Source organism: Lepus europaeus, chromosome 12 (assembly GCF_033115175.1).
Source record: "Lepus europaeus isolate LE1 chromosome 12, mLepTim1.pri, whole genome shotgun sequence".
NCBI lineage: Eukaryota > Metazoa > Chordata > Mammalia > Lagomorpha > Leporidae > Lepus > Lepus europaeus.
Window position 1 is genome coordinate 425,463 of NC_084838.1, and position 17,514 is coordinate 442,976.

General features: G+C 50.2%; 1 protein-coding gene across 2 annotated transcripts in view; it reads right to left on the minus strand.

The window, feature by feature from the left end:
- EHMT1 (euchromatic histone lysine methyltransferase 1) overlaps positions 1 to 17,293 on the minus strand; it is a 174,205-nt gene extending 156,912 nt beyond the window's left edge. For both annotated transcript variants that reach the window (XM_062207135.1, XM_062207134.1), the window contains exon 1: positions 17,252 to 17,293. In XM_062207135.1, coding sequence (XP_062063119.1) covers positions 17,252 to 17,272 — 21 coding nt within the window. In that variant the 5' untranslated portion in view covers positions 17,273 to 17,293. The remainder of the gene's footprint in view (positions 1 to 17,251) is intronic.
- Positions 17,294 to 17,514: the final 221 nt, after the last annotated feature.

The window sequence follows — 17,514 nt, forward strand, 5'->3', positions numbered from 1 at the left end:
ATAAATAAATCTTTAAAAAAAAAAAAGATACACATTTTCCTTGAGATTTTTGGTGTTTTTTTTTTTTTTAAGTTGTATTTATTTATTTGAAAGGCAGAGTTACAGAGAAGCAGAGGCAGAGAGAGGTCTTCCATCTGCTGGTTCACTCCCCAAATGGCCACAACAGCCAGAGCAGAGTTGATCCAATTTGAAGACAGGAGCTTCCTCTGAGTCTCCCACGTGGGTGAAGGGGTCCAAGTCCTGGGACCATCCTACACTGCTTTCCCAGGAGCATCAGCAGGGAGTGGGATTGGAAATGGAGCAGCTGGGACTCAAACCGGTGCCCAAATGGGTTGCTGGCGCTGCAGGCCGGGGCTTTAACCCACTTTGCTACAGCACTGGCCACTCCTAGAGCTTTTTGAAGACTCCACATACACTATGCAAAGGGAACAGAAGTTGACCATACTGATATCATACAAAGCAGACTTTAAAAAAAGAACCCAGAGACCAGCACTGTGGAGCAGTGGGTTGGGCCTCTGCCTGTGACAGCAGTATCCTTTATGAGCGCAGGTTCAAGTCCCAGCTGCTCCACTTCCGATCCAGCTCCCTGCTAATGGCTTGGGAAAGCAGTGGAAAATGGTCCAAGTGCTTGGACCCCTTCACCCACGTGGGAGACCCAAAAGAAGCTCCTGGCTTCAGATCAGCCCAGCTTCAGCCTTTGTGGCCATTTGGGGAGGGAAACAGCAGATGGAGAACCTCTCTCTCTCTCTCCCCCTGTCTAACTCTGCTTCTCAAATAAACAAATAAATCTTTTTAAAAAACGAAAGAAAAAAATTAGTGGTATTTCTATTATTAAAAAAACACTCACAAGAATAACAAGAACCCAGGGCAGGCACTGTGGCACAGTGCTTGGTGTGCCCACTTCCCATAAGAGTACCAGTTCAAGTCCTGGCTACTCCACTTCAGATCCAGTTTAAGGCAATGCATCCCAGGAGTCAGCACAAGATGGCTCAAGTACTTGGGCCCCTGCTACCCACCTGGGAGACCCAGCTGGAGTTTGGGGCTCCTAGTATCAGCCTGGATCTGCCCAGCTGTTGTAGCCATATGGGGAGTGAACCAGCTGGTCTCTCTCTGCATCTCCCTTGCTGCTTATCAAATAAATAAATCTTAAAAAAAAAAAAAATGGGAAATTTTGTTACAAACACAGAAGGTCATTTCATAATGATAAAAGAGGTAAAACAACATGTATATATATAACAACTACAAATATATATGAAGCAAAAACAGACAGAATTCAAGAAAAACCAGGATTTCAACAATGACAGAGATTTAAATGCCCTACTCTCAGTAACTAAGAGAACAACTGGAAAGAAAACAGGAAGAAGGAAGATTCAACACCATCAATCAACTCAACCTGACATACAAAGAACTCCACCACAGGACCACATAATGCACACTGTGTCCTGCACCCAGAACACAATGACAGACACTAGGGAAACCTAACAAACACTCTGAAATTGCACGAAGTATGTGTTCTGATTGAACAAAGTATATCAGAAACCAACCAACAAAATCTGGGAAATACAAACATTAAGAAATTAAACGCCACACTTCCATATAAGCCACAGGTCAGACAAATCACAAGACAGAAATGTTGTCAGTGGGGTTACACTGAAAACACAGCACATCCATACGCACAGGAGGCAGGTGCACTAGGTGTTCTAGGACAGCCACACCGAGAGTGCCCCAAGCCAGGGGCCTGAAACAACAGAAATGTAGTCTCAAGGTTCTGGAGGCCAGAAACCTGGTGTCCGAGGGGCTGAGCCACCTTCCTGGCCTCTTCCAGCTCTGAGTGTTTGCTGATCATCCCTGCTTTCCTTGGCTTGCAGAGGCTTCACCAAAGTCCCACCTGCCTTCTTCCCACAAGGGTTCACTCTGCTTCCTCTGGGCCTGTCATGTGCACAGGCATTGGGGGCCCATCCTCTCCAAGTGCCACTGTATCTTAACCAACATGCCATGACCCTATTCCCTATTTTCTTTTTTAAATATATTCTCTTTTAGAGATTTATTATCGGGGCCGGCGCTGTGACGTAGCGGGGTAAGGCCACTGGCTGTGGTGCTGGCATTCCATATGGGCGCCGGTTCCAGTCTTGGCTGCTCCACTTCTGATCCAGCTCTCTGCTATGGTCAGGGAAAGCAGCAAAACATGGCCCAAGTCCTTGGGCCCCTGCACCCATATGAGAGACCCAGAAGAAGCTCCTGGCTCCTGACTTCAAATCAGTGCAGCTCCTGCCATTGTGGCCAACTGGAAAGCGACCCAGCAGATGGAAGACCGACCTCCCTCCCTCCCTCCCTCTCTCTCTCTCTTTCTCTAACTGGAAAGCGACCCAGCAGATGGAAGACCTCTCTCTCTCTCTCTCTCTCTCTCTCTCTGCCTCTCCTTCCCTCTCTGTGTAACTCTGACTTTCAAATAAATAAATACATATTTCTTTAAAAAATGAAAGAACAGGGCCGGCGCCGTGGCTTAACAGGCTAATCCTCCGCCTTGCGGCGCCGGCACACGGGGTTCTAGTCCCAGTCGGGGTGCCGGATTCTATCCCAGTTGCCCCTCTTCCAGGCCAGCTCTCTGCTATGGCCCGGGAAGGCAGTGGAGGATGGCCCAAGTGCTTGGGCCCTGCACCCCATGGGAGACCAGGAGAAGCACCTGGCTCCTGGCTTCGAATCAGCACAATGCGCCGACCGCGGCGGCCATTGGAGGGTGAACCAACGGCAAAAAGGAAGACCTTTCTGTCTCTCTCTCTCACTATCCACTCTGCCTGTCAAAAAAAAAAAAAAAAAAGAACAAATATTACTGTTAATTCTTAAAAAAAAAATAAAAAGCCCTACAAGGGAATAGTATGAGCAACTAATTCAACAAATTAGAAAACCCTACTAAAATGAACAAATTCCTAGAAAGATACAAAATGCCAAAAATAATTCTGGGAGAAAGACAAAACCTAAATCCACAAAACACATAAAAAAGATTAATGATAATTTTTTTGAAATTCCAGAACCAGATGGCTTCACAGGTCAGCTCTACCAGACTTTGAAAGAAATGACACCGATCCTTCACAGCAGCTCTCAGAAACAGGAGAGAGAATGCACTTCCCTGACACCCTGAGACGGACTGTACAAGGATGGCACAGAAAGAAATCCGACCAGCACAACACACGTAACACAGAAGTGGAAATCCTCAAACACGCGGTAGCAAACAAACCAGCAAGATGTAAATGAGCATGAAGAGACACGCTGACCAAATGGACATGCCGTGGACCTTCAGGTAGCCACATCAGTAAAGGAAAAGCCGTGTAGTCATCACAATGCTTCTCATAGAGAAACGCCATCTGACAAATTCCAACACTTCTCCCATGAAAACACTCAACAAACTAGGAATAAAAACAAGTTCTAGACCTAATCAAGGGATCTAAGGAAACAACTCTCAGAAAACATAACTCATGGTAAAGGGCAGAAAACTGTGCCCCAAGAACAGGAAGGAGGAAGGAATGGCAGTTTTCACAACTTCCATTCAACATTTTTTCTTAAAGATTTATTTATTTACTTTATTTGAAAGTCAGAGTTACACAGAGAGAGGAGAGGCAGAGAGAGAGAGAGAGAGAGGTTTTCCATCTCATGGTTCACTCCTCAATTGGCCACAATGGCCAGAGCTGTGCCAATCTGAAGCCAGGAGCTTCCTCCAGGTTCCCTGTGCGGGTGCAGGGGCCCAAGAACTTGGGCCATCCTCCACTGCTTTACCCAGGCCACAGCAGAGAGCTGGATTGGAAGTGGAGCAGCCGGGTCTCGAACTGGCGATTAGATGGGATGCCAGCGCTCCAGGCCAGGGCGTTAACCCATGGCTCCCATTCAACATTTTTTAAAGACTTAATTATTTATTTGAAAGGCAAACTAACAGAGAGACAGAAAGACCTTCCATTTGCTGGTTTACTCCCCAATGGCCACAAGAGTAGGGGCTCCTCCAGGCTGAAGCCAAGACCCTGAACTCCATCAAGGTCTCCCACGTGGGCGGTAGGGACCCAAGCATTCGAGCCAGGTGCGTTAGCAGGGAGATAGATGGAAGCAGAGTAGATGGGACTAGAAGTGGAGCTCTGGTAGAGAATGCCAGCTTCCCAGCCTGCAACTTAATCCACTGCACCACAACCCCAGCTCCTTATTCAACTTTTACTGGAGGCTCTAAACAGGGCAATTAAACAAATTTTAAACCATAACAAGGGGCACAGTGGGCTAAGCTGCCGCCTGCAGTGCTGGCATCCCATGCACTGCTCCATTTCCCATCCAGCTCTCTGCTATGGCCTGGAAAAGCAGTAGAACAGCACAACTCCAGCCGTTATGGCCATGTGTGGAGTGAACCAGCAGATGGAAGACCTCGCTCTCTCTCTCCGCCTCTGCCGCTCTGTAACTCTTTCAAACAAATAAATCTTTAAAAAAATCCTCCGCCTTGCGGTGCCGGCACACCGGATTCTAGTCCCGGTTGGGGCGCTGGATTCTATCCCGGCTGCCCCTCTTCCAGGCCAGCTCTCTGCTATGGCCCGGGAAGGCAGTGGAGGATGGCCCAAGTGCTTGGGCCCTGCACCCACATGGGAGACCAGGAGAAGCACCTGGCTCCTGGCTTCAGATCAGTGTGATAAGCCGGCCGCAGCGGTCATTGGAGGGTGAACCAACGGCAAAAAGGAAGACCTTTCTGTCTCTCTCTCTCTCACTATCCACTCTGCCTGTCAAAAAAAAAAAAAAGTCTATTAACAAAGGCATGATTTTATACATATTTGTACAGATTACAAAAGTAAACTTATTCATTAATTCTATGTTGTTTTTTTTTTTTTTTTGGACAGGCAGAGTGGACAGTGAGAGAGAGAGACAGAGAGAAAGGTCTTCCTTTTGCCGTTGGTTCACCCTCCAATGGCCGCCACGGTAGGCACGCTGCAGCTGGCGCACCACGCTGATCCGATGGCAGGAGCCAGGTGCTTCTCCTGGTCTCCCATGGGGTGCAGGGCCCAAGCACTTGGGCCATCCTCCACTGCACTCCCTGGCCACAGTAGAGAGCTGGCCTGGAAGCGGGGCAACCGGGACAGGATCGATGCCCCGACCGGGACTAGAACCCGGTGTGCCGGCGCCGCAAGGCGGAGGATTAGCCTAGTGAGCCGCGGCACCGGCCATTAATTCTATTTTCTATAAACTTTCGGAAGAACCCCTCAAGATGGCAATACTTGGGCCAGCATTGTGGCATAGTGGGTTAAGCCACTGGCTGCAATACCAGCATCCAGTAAGGGTGCAGGTTCATGTCCTGGCTGCTCCACTTCCAATCCAGGGAAGTGGAAGAATGGCCTGGGAAAAACAGTGGAAGATGGTCCAAGTGTTTGGGTCCCTGATATCCAAGTGGGAGACCTGCTGGAAGAAGCTCCTGGCCCAGCCCTAGCCATTGTAGCCATCTGGGGAGTAAACCAGGGAATGGAAGATCTCTGTCCCTCTCTCTACCTCCAACTTTCAAAATAAATAAATAAATCTTGGAGGGAAAAAAAGTGGCAATAACCCCAAATGGATCTACATAGTCAATATAATTCTCATCCAATTCCCAAAAGGCATTTTTGACAACATAACCTTAAAACTCATACGAATGGGCCAGCACTGTGGCTTAGTAGGCTAAGCCACCGCCTGCAGTGCAGGCATCCCATCCCAGCTTCTCCTCTTCTGATCCAGCTCTATGCTAATATGCCTGGGAAAGCAGCAGAAAATGACTCAAGAGCTTGGGCCCCTGCACCAGTGTGGGACACTCCTGGCTCCTGGCCCAGCTCCGGCCGTTGCAGCCATTTGGGGAGTGAACCAGAGGGTGGAAGACCTCTCTCTGTCTCACCCTCTCTCTGTAACTCTACCTCTCAGATAAAATAATTAATTTTTTAAAAATTTACATGACAATGCAAGGTGTCCATAAGAGTCTTAACAATCTTGAAACAGAAGAGCAAAGATGGAAGACTCAAACTCCCCTCCAAACTTTACAGAGCTTCCAGGATCAAGACAAGGTGGTGACAGAGTAAGGAGATACATAAAGGTCAATGGAACAGAACGAAGAATCCAGAAATAAACCTTCACACCAACAATTCAGAAGGGAAATAACAGTCTTCTCAACAGATGGTGCTAAACCAACTGGACAGCCACAAGCAAAAGAACGAAGCTGGAGCCTATCTCATACCATGTGGAAAAGTCAGTCAAAATAGACCAACAATGCTACTGTGATAGCTACAACTACAGCACTGAGCAGACACAACCTTCCTCACTACCAGATATAGGCAATTAGATGACCACAAAAGCACAAGCAAACAAACAAAAAATAAAAAAAAATCGGACTTCATCAAAATTGAAATGTTTGTGCTTCAAAGGATATCATTGATAAAATGATGAAAAAACCCAGAAAGTGAAGTGATAACCCACAGAATGAGACTATGTGCACATCACCTATCTGATCAAAGACTTGTATCCAGAATAAGTGAAGACGTCTTACAACTCAGTAAGTTATCAAATTTAAAATGGGCAAAGGATGAGAAGATATTCCTCTGAAATATAACAACCGATGAATAAGCTCACAAAAAATGCCCACCACCACCAGCCGTCAACATAACACAAACTAAAACCACAATGAGGGACCACCTCACATTTATTAGAACAGCCACACTCAAAAGGACAAGACATGAGTATTTGACACAGTGGTTAAGTTGCCTCTTGTCGGGGCTGGTGTCCTGGTATGGCAGGTTAAGCCGTGACCTTTGATGCTGGAATCTCATATAGTCCCCATATAGTTCAACTCATATAGTTCAAGTCTCAGCTGCTCCATTTCCGATCCAACTTCATGCTAATGCACCTGGGAAAGCAGGGGACTATAGCTCAAGTGCTTGGGCCCCTGCACCCACGTGGGAGACCCAGAAGAAGCTCTTGACTTCGGCCTGGCCCAGCCCTGCCATTGCAGCCATTTGGGGAGTGAACCAGAGCATGGAAGACCCCTTTACCCCGCCTCTGTAACTCTGCCCTGGAAGTAAATTAAAAAATAAATCTTAAAAAAAAAGCATCCACCCGGTTGCCCCTCTTCCAGGCCAGCTCTCTGCTGTGGCCAGGGAGTGCAGTGGAGGATGGCCCAAGTGCTTGGGCCCTGCACCCCATGGGAGACCAGGAGAAGCACCTGGCTCCTGCCATCGGATCAGCGCGGTGCGCCGGCCGCAGCGCGCCAACCGCGGCGGCCATTGGGGGGTGAACCAACGGCAAAAGGAAGACCTTTCTCTCTGTCTCTCTCTCTCTCACTGTCCACTCTGCCTGTCCAAAAAAAAAAAAAGCATCCAAAGCCAGCGCTGTGGCATAGTGGGTGGGGCCGCCGCCTGCAGTAAAGCATCCATGTGGGTGCTGGTTCAAGTCCCAGCTGCTCCACTTCCAATCCAGCTCTCTGTTATGGCCTGGGAAGGCAGTAGAGGATGGCCCAGGTGCTTGGTCCCCTGCACTGGGGTGGGAGACCTGGAAGAAGCTCCTGGTTCTGGCTTTGGATCAGCACAGCTCTGGCCATTATAGCCATCTGGGGAGTGAACCAGTGGATGGAAGACCTTTCTCTCTCTTCTCTGTAACTCTACTTATTCAAATAAATTTTAAAAATCTTTTAAAAAATAAATTAAAAAATTAAAAAGGGCGCCGGCGCCGTAGCTCACTAGGTTAATCCTCCACCTGCAGCGCCGGCACCCCAGGTTCTAATCCTGGTTGGGGTGGGTGCCGGTTCTGTCCCGGTTGCTCCTCTTCCAGTCCAGCTCTCTGCTGTGGCCTGGAAGTGCAGTGGAGGATGGCCCAGGTCCTTGGGCCCTGCACCCACATGGGCGACCAGGAAGAAGCACCTGGCTCCTGGCTTCAGATCAGTGCAGCATGCCAGCCGCAACGCACCAGCCGTAGCGGCCACTTTGGGGGTGAACCAACGGAAAAGGAAGACCTTTTTCTCTGTCTCTCTCTCTAACTCTACCTGTCTAAAAAATAAAAAAATTTTAAAAATTAAAAATTAAAAAAAATTTAAAAGGGCACAGTATTTGCATAAAACCTACACTTAAAATTACTGTAGATCACTCATACCAGCTAACACAATGTAAATGTTACGCAGATAGTTGTAATACTGTATTGTTGGGAATAATGACTACAAAACAGTTCTATACATATTCTGTAGGTTGCAATATTTCTTTTCAAATATTTTCAACCCAAGGTTAGTTGAATCCACAGATAAAGACATCCAGATATATTTGAATAGCCTAAAACTGGGATCCAAAATGTCCACACACAGCACAACGCGTAAAGAAACTGTAAAGTCCAGACATGAGAATGAACACTGGACAGCAGTCTGCCGCTGCACAGAGCAATCTCAGCAACATGAAGTAGATCAAAAGAAGCCAAACACCAGCACACACTGCATGGCACCTTTACGTGGCCGTAGCACAGAAGCAGGGAAAATTAATAAAAGCATTCAAAGTCAAGACAGCAGTTAACCATGGGAAAGTAGAGGGTCGACCATCAGTGGCATGAGGAGGCTCCTAAGGTCCTGGCACCGCTCCTTGCTTACTCTAGGTACTATGCACATACAGAAAAATAAATACACCACGCATGCACTTTTCTATGTGTGTTATATACAATAAACTGCCCCTGAAGACAGTCTGTCATTGTTAACTTCAGTGTCATTGTTACAAATTTGGTTCATACAAAGCTCCAAGGGCAGACTCTAGCAGTCCACAAGGAGACCTGCAAGGGGAGGCAGGAAATGACCTGACCGTTCCCTGGCCATATTGACAGATACCTTATTTCATCCTATTGTTCAAGGAGCTCACAGAAGACAGCAAATCCCACAGAGGAGACCACAACAAAGACTCCTTCAAAATCGGAACACCAGCCTTGGATCTGGTGAGGGAACCTAGACTTCAGGCACACAAATAATCTTAACCAGTCAATACATAATTGCCAAACTACACCAAGAGAAATTCTGTGTTCTCTTAGGCTAACACTTACCAGGAGGCAGCCCTATAACAGTCAAAAATCTACCCTTGGGGCCAGCATTGTGCCACAGCTACTTCAGTGGCTGCTTGCAATGTCAGCATCCCAGATTTGAGCACTGGTTCAATTCCTAAATACTCCACTCCCTACTAATGCGCCTGGAAAAGCAGTAAGAATGGCACAAGTGCTTAGGCCACTGTATCCACAAGGGAGATCCGGAAGAAGCTCCTAGCTCCTGGCTTCGGACAGGCCCAGCTCCAGCTTGTTGCAGCCATTTGGGGAGTGAACCAGCGGATGGAAGAGCTCTGTCTCTCCCCCTCTGTAACTCTGCCTTTCAAATAAATAAATCTTTTTTAAAAAATGTAATTAAAAGCTTATCAAGTTGCTTTTTTAAAAAGGTTTGTTTATGTAGGGGCAGCGCTGTGGTGTAGCGGGTAAAGCCACCGCCTGCTGGCATCCCATATGGCGCTGGTTTGAGTCCCGGCTGCTCCACTTCCTATCCAGCTCTCTGCTATGGCCTGGGAAAGCAGAAGATGGCCCAGGTCGGGCCCCTGCACCCGTGTGGGAGACCCGGAAGAAGCTCCTGGCTCATGGCTCCTAGCTTCAGATTGGCGCAGCTCCAATCGCTGCAGCCATCTGGAAAGTGCACACGCATGGGAGACCAGGGGGAGGCACCTGGCTCCTGGCTTCAGATCCGCGCGGCACCGGCCCTGGCGGCCATTTGGGGGGTGAACCAACAGAAGGAAGATCTTTCTCTCTTTCTCTCTAACTCTACCTGTCAAATTAAAAAAAAAAAAAAAAAAAAACACTTTAAATATACTGCAATCAGAACTCATCAACCTATTACTAAAAGTGGATTACAGAAAGCTGTCCAAACACTTTCCTACCAAGACACAAAACCACTGACAGTGATTTTTCTGGCATTTCAAAGGAAACACCACATCTGAAGATTTAAAGGAATCACTCCAGTTCTCATTTTCAAAATCCAAGGCCTCAATGATTTTTAATATATGAAAATACTGAAAGTTAAGCAGAAACAAAACACCAAGTAGAGGATTTTCCTCAGTTCTGGAATTGACCCTCTAGGTATCACAACCGTCACGGGCCAAGTTAATTAGGCTCTATAGGTGCCGCGGCTCACTTGGCTAATCCTCCACCTGCGGCGCTGGCTCTCCGGGTTCTAGTCCCGGTCGGGGCACCGGATTCTGTCCCGGTTGCTTCTCTTCCAGTCCAACTCTCTGCTGTGGCCCAGGAGTGCAGTGGAGGATGGCCCAAGTGCTTGGGCCCTGCATCCGCATGGGAGACCAGGAGGAAGTACCCAGCTCCTGGCTTTGGATCAGCGCAGTGCAGGCCATGGCAGCCATTGGGGGAGTGAACCAACGGAAGGAAGACCTTTCTCTCTGTCTCTCTCTGTCTATAACTCTCTCTGTCTCCCTCTCACACTAACTCTGCCTGTCAAAAAAAAAAAAAAAAAGTAAAGTAAATATTTTAGAAAAAACCCTGCCCACTTGGCTGAGGACAAAGGCATCTATCAAGCATGGTACCTAATAAGAGCCCAAAATATAGTTCTTATAAACTATGTTATTTCAAAGACAATCTCAATAAAGGGCCAGCATTCTGGCATAGTGGGTTAAGCTACCATCTGCAATGCCAGCATCCCTTATGGGCACCGGTTCAAGTCCCTGCTGCTCCACTTCCAATCCAGCTCTCTGCTAATGTGCCAGAGAAAGCAGAGGAAGATGGCCCAAGTACCTGGACTCCTACACCCATGTGGAGACCAGGAAGACACTCATGGCTCCTGGCTTCAGCCTGGTCATTGTAGTCATTTGGGGAACAATAGAGTGGATGGAAAATATCTCCCTCTCCTTCTCTCTCTCTCCATAACTAAGCCTTTAAAATAAATAATCTTTCAAAAAATTTAAATAAAATGTGGCCAAACATAAAACTGTCCTCTAGGACAGGAGGCAGAAGCAGGAAACCAGCTCCAGCCCTCAGCCTGGCAATGCCCACAGGTGGTACCTCAAACACTGAGGTTACCACCACATCCTTTTGGACGTGCTAGGGCTGAGGAGCCTTGCAGCCACACAAACGACATTCTAAGGTCCCACCCAGGATCCTAGTGCAGCTATGCTCTTGGTGTAAGAGAGTTACAGTAAATGGTTCGGATTCTCCCCTCTGTGCCAGAAATCACAAACTCCGCTTAGGGGACATCTTCAACCCTACTCAGAACATGAAAGGAAGATGGAGGGGGACAGAAAGCCACATGGCTCCAGAGTGCAGGAAGAGACACCAGGCAGAGTGGGAATGGCGGCTCCCAGGCACGACCGCTCTACTGCACAGCTGGGAGGCTCAGCAGGTGCTGGGTACTAGTCATATTAACAACCGGTTTACCAATGTAACTCCATCCTAAGTTGAGGAGCACTGCTACCAGAAGGCAAGAGACTGCCAGACCCTCCCCCATGGGAAACCACACCAGCCCAGGGACTGAAAGATTACCTGGCGTGCAGTGAAAACAAGCCTCCAAAAATCAGTTTTCCATATTTACTACTTTAAAGGTCACTAAATAGGGGCGGGCACTGTAGCGTAGCAGGTAAAAGCCTTGGTCCGCAGCACCAACATCCCATATGGGCGCCGGTTCGAGTCCCGGCTGCTCTTCTTTCTATCCAGTTCTCTGCTATGACCTGGGAACGAAGTAGGACATGGCCCCAGGTCTTTGCACGGGAGACCCGGAAGAAGCTCCTGGCTTCAGATCCGTGCAGCTCTAGCAGTTGCAGCCAACTGGGGAGTGAACCAGCAGATGGATGACCTCTCTCTCTGCCTCTCCTCTCTCTGTAAATCTTTCAAATAAAAAATAATTCTTTAAAAAATAATAATTTTTTTAAAAGTCACTAATCAGAAATCACCAGATACTAGAAGATGGTTTCCATCACAAAAGACCAACAGATAAAGCAGTAAAGACAAATACAAGGGAAAGAAGGAATGCAGAAAACAAGTTTTTACAATAACTTCTAACTGTAATTTTAGAAATGTTAAGTGTATGCAGGTGTTGTGACTTAACAGGTTGCACTGCCACCTGCAACACTAGCAACCAACATGTGCACTGAGCATGTTCAAGTCCCAGCTGCTCCACTTCCAATCCAGCTCCCTGCTTATGTGCCTGGGAAAGCGGTGAAAGATGGCCCAAGTGCTCGGGCCCCTGCACTCATGTGGGAGACCCAGGTGGAGTTTCTGACTCCTGGCTTTGGCTTGGCCCCGTCCCGGCCTTTGCAGTCATTTGAAGAATGAACCATCAGATATGAATGAACCATCTCTCTGTAACGCTGCCTTTCATATAAAGAAATATAAAGTAATTAAAAGAGTTAAGAAGTTACATACATAAAACAAGTACAGGGGTACTAAAAAAAAAAAAAACTGAGAACAGAAAATATAAAAAATAACTAAAATTAAAACATCAGTGGGGGCCGGCACCATGGCTTAACAGGCTAATCCTCCGCCTTTTGCGGTGCCAGCACACCGGGTTCTAGTCCCGGTCGGGGTGCCGGATTCTATCCCGGTTGCCCCTCTTCCAGGCGAGCTCTCTGCTATGGTCCAGGAAGGCAGTGGAGGATGGCCCAAGTGCTTGGGCCCTGCACCCGCATGGGAGACCAGGAGAAGCACCTGGCTCCTGGCTTCGGATCAGCGCAATGAGCCGGCCGCAGTGGCCATTGGAGGGTGAACCAACGGCAAAGAGGAAGACCTTTCTCTCTGTCTCTCTCTCTCACTGTCCACTCTGCCTGTCCAAAAAAAAAAAAAAAAAAAAAAAAATCAGTGGGAAGAAATAATCAAAAATGTTCCTAAAAAGTAGAAAGGATGAAAGATTTTCAAAATGAAGAGACTATGAAGACAAGCACTCCAACATTCAGCCAAAGGAATTAGAAAATGAGAGCACAGAAACAACACAAACACTCTCTCCAGCAGGGCACCAGCTCCAGACTTCACAGCCTACTGCCCTGCATGAGAAAGGGAGAAGTCCAGCACTAGGCGCATGGTGAACAGAACAATCACGCATGCAGTAAACCTAAAGCTCAGTGGAAATAGCACAAAGAATGAAATCTCAGTCTGGAGTTCATACCAGCTGCAGTGGAGACAGGGGAAGAGACGGGGCTGTGACAACACACCTTCCATGCCTAGCTGCTATGGTGCTAATATGATTTGGCTTCCAAACTTACACAGAACTTCATTTATTATTATTATTATTCATTTTATTTGAAAGGCAAAGAGAGATCTTCCAACCACTGACTCACCTGCCAAATATCTGCCAAGGGCTGAGGCGGGGCCAGGCCAAAGCCAGAAACCCAGCACTCAATCTAGTTTCCCACACAGGTGGCAGAGACCCAAGTACATCACCTACTGCCTCTCAGGGTGTGCACAAGCAGGAAGCAGACCCAGGCAAGAACCATACACCCAATATGGCACAAAGGCAGCATCCTGACATCTTGACCGCTGCCAAACGCCAGCCCTCTCCGGCAGGACTTTAAACCCCACTGTCATAAATTAATGGCACTAAGAGTGTAGAAATTTAATCCAGTTATGATGTTTAGAAGCAAGGCCTAGTGGGAGGTGCTTAGTTCATCAGGGGCATGCGCTTCTGAATGTAATTCTCACAAGAGGTTTATTATTGGCCCCAACGCTCCCACCCCAGCCACTTCCTGGCTTGCCATGTGACCCTTGTACCACTGCAATTCAGCACCACCATCAGAGGCCAAACCAACAGACCCAGTCAATCCTGGATTTAACCCTCCAAAACCAGAGCTAAGTAAACCTTTCCTTCTAAGTTAGTGCCTGCAGTGTTTCACTGTGGGAACAGTTTACTAATATGCTAGCCACACATTATCTTCAAACGTGATGGTAGAGTAAATACACTTTCAGACACGCAAGCTATTCCCTATTCCTATTCCATGACAGCACCAGCTCCAGTTCTATGCTTTTCAGGGAATCGGTTCCATCGCAAGGTAGGAAACAAACAGGGAACCACTATATAAAGGGAAAAGTGAAGAGAGCCCCCAAGATTCAGTCCACCAGAAAAACAAAGTATGTATTCAGACAGGAGCAGGGTAGATATAAGAAATAAGAGTAACAGACCAGAGTGTGGCATAGTAGGCTAAGCTTTGGCCTGCAGTGCCAGCATCCCATATGGGCACCAGTTCGTGTCCTGGCTGCTCTTCTTCCGGTCCAGCTCTCTGCTTGTGGCCTGGGAAAGCAGTGGAAGATGGTCAAAGTGCTTGGGTCCCTGCACCCACGTGGGAGACCCAGATGTAACTCCTGGCTCCTGGCCTAGGATGGGCTCAGCTCTGGCCACTGTAGCCACTTGGGGAGTGAACCAGTGAATGGAAGACCTCTTTCTCTGTCAGTCTAACTCTACCTCTGAAATAAACAGTTTACATCTTTAAAAAGAAAAAGAAACAAGAATAAAGCCTTCATCTACTATTAGTGGAAGTTCACAGATAACCCCTCAAACGAGGGAATAGACATGACCACAAAAGCTTCTATTTGCAAACGTGCAGTAAATGATGGAACTGCAAGTGCCTGCTGCCTCTCTGGAAAGGTGGAGGGGAGGGGCTTTTTAAAACGTTTAGCACTAATTGACTTTTTAAATTATGTTCATAGAGATATGTAAAAAATCAGATCAACAACGAGAAACACCATAGCCACTGTGCTAGAAAAGCGTAGAACTGGAGCTGGCGCTGTCACGTAGCAGTAAAGCTGCGGCCTGTGGCGCCAGCAGCCCATACGGGCACCAGTTCAAGGCCCAGCTGTTCCACTTCGATCCAGCCCCCTGCTGATGCTCCTGAGAAAGCAGAGGAAGGCCCAGGGCTTAGGCCCCTGTGTCAGTGCGGAGACCCAGAAGAAGTTTCTGGTTCCTGGCTTTGGACAGGCCCAGCTCCAGCCCTTGTGGCTGTTTGGGGAATAAACCAGCAAACGGAAGATCCTCTCTGTCTCTCCCTCTCCCTGTCTGTAACAGCGCCTTTCAAATAAGTCTTAACGAAAAGAAGGGCTAGCTCTGTGGCACAGCGGGCTAACACCCCGGTCTGAAGCGCCGGCATCTAGTCCCCGCTGCTCCTCTTCCTATCCAGCTCTCTGCTGTGGCCTGGGAAAGCAGTAGAAGATGGCCCCTGCACCCGCATGGGAGACCGGGAGGAAGTTCCTGGATCCCAATCAGCGCAGCTCCAGCCGTTGCAGCCAATTGAGGAGTGAGCCAGCAGATGGAAGACCTCTCTCTCTCTCTCTGCCTCTCCTCTCTCTCTGTAACTCTGACTTTCAAATAAATAAATAAATCCTTAAAAAAAAAAAAAAAAAAAAGCAAGCAAACAAGCAAAGCATAGAATTTAGCTGGGAAGGACATTCTGCTGAGACAAAAGCCGTAAGTCAAGTAAGCATCATAGCCTCTGATCCTCAGTGAGTCTGAACATAAATTTAAACTCAGGAGCCATCACTTACTAATAATCCACAAAATGGGGATGGGGGATTCACTGCACTACTTCAGTAGTTCTCTTTCACGTGAAAAATGTGCTGACTACCTTTGAAGGCCAAGAGAGAAGATTAATATGCAGTTAGGTAAGTTTCAAGTGTCAGCTCTGCTGGTTTAACCATTCAGCAAGTAACGATCCCTAACCCAGCTGCCATTTCCCAGATTTCGTGGCAACAGTGACCCCATGATCACCACTGTCCAGGGAGCCCTTCACCCTAACCATGCACCTGCATACAATACACTTCAGAATCACAAAGCGAAGAACAGAGCTCTTACTACCTAAACTGAACACCACAGACACAAGGAGTGCTTCGGAAACACAGGCCCTACAGGCAGGCCACGAGCTCTGCCACCCTGGGCCTCGCTGTCTGCCCACAGGGACGCAGAGGCGGGCAGCACCTGCCTCACAGGAGGGAATTCAGCTCGGCTCTTAGGGCAGGGACACTCTCGGGCTGTCATTCCCATCGGCTCTGCCAGGCCCTGAGGAGTCAGACAGCCGGGGCCACCCATCCGCTGCTCCTAGATCATGTAGTAAGGCCCTACTACGTGCCCAGCCCTGGACAAGGGCTGGCCAGACAACTGACCACATCGAGCTATTCAATCCCTTCCAAGTCCCGTTTCCATCGTCTGCTACATGGGACATAACAGGACAAGGCAGAGAAAAGTAAGGGGCCAGGCTTGTGCCTGAGCCGCAGCCGCGCTCCGTACGCGGTCTCCTTAACCGCTTCTCCCCACAGAGCTGGCAGTGACTTGGGGCTCCATGCCCTGAATGCCACAGGTACTCAACACACACTCCTCGCACTGGTACGAGGAACTCCTCTGCTCCTTCCCGGTCTGCTTACATCAACGCTCTCGGGCAAGAGCAGCACAGGGAAATAAATGAAAATCCCGAGTCGCACCAGGCTGCGGGAACACCTCCTTACCACACCTGAACTCCCTCATCTCCAGAGTCCCGACCGCTCCTCCTCGCTCGGCCCGTGCCGGGGGGGAAGCCTGCCCGGGCTGTGCCCTCCCCGCCCGCCCCCCTCCCCGCCTCGCCGTCGCGGTCCAGGCTGCTACACGCGAGGAAACAAAGTATCGGCCGGCACCCGCAGGGGCAGGCGGGCACCACCAACAAAAGAACGCCAACTCCGTGCGCCCGGAGCCCTCGGCAGCGCCCGGCTCGGGACCCCCTCGCGCCCGCCGGCCGCGCAGCCCGCGTGCAGCCCGCCCTGACAGCCTCCCGGGCGGGGGCAGCATTGTCCGCGGACCCCGGCGCCGGCCCCGCCAACTTTCCGGGGAAGACGGCGGCCCCCTGCCCAGCGCGCAGCGAGAGGTCAGCGGAGCGCGGAGAGGCGCCGCCGCGCTCGCAACTTGGCCGGCCTCTACTTTCCCTTTTGTCCTCCGCGCCCCGGCGCCCGGCGAGGCCCGAGCGGCGGCGGCGGCGCGGACCCGCGGGCGGCGGGAGCCAGGGGCGCGCCGTCCGCCTCGCCCGCCGCCCCCGCGGCCCCGCCGGCGCCCGCGCCCCGCACAAAGCGCGCCCGGGGAGCGCGGGCCGGCTCCGGGGCCTCGGCCCGGCCTCGGCCTGAGGTGGCGGCGGCGGCGGGGGCGCAGGGCCCCGCCCGCCCCGCCGCCTCCCCGCCCGCCGCCCGCCCCGCACGGCTCCTCGCTGCTCACGCCGCCGCGGCCGCTGCCGCCCGCCAGCCCCAAGCCGCCCGCTGCCGGCCCGCTCCTCACCTCGGCATCGGCGGCGGCCATGGCCCGGGCCCGCAGCGAGGCCCCGCCCCTCCCGCGCGCCATCGCCCCGCCCGCGCCTCGCGGCCCAGAGCCGGGGCGGGGCCGGCCGCCTGCGTCTGCGCTTGCGCTCGCGCCTGCGCCTGCGCGCTGGGGCACGGGCCGGGCGGCACCTGCGCTCTCGAGGTGCTGGGCCGGCCGGCGCCTGCGCGCTGATCGCCGGGCTGGGCGGCGCCTGCGCACTGGGTGGGGGTGAGGGGAAACCC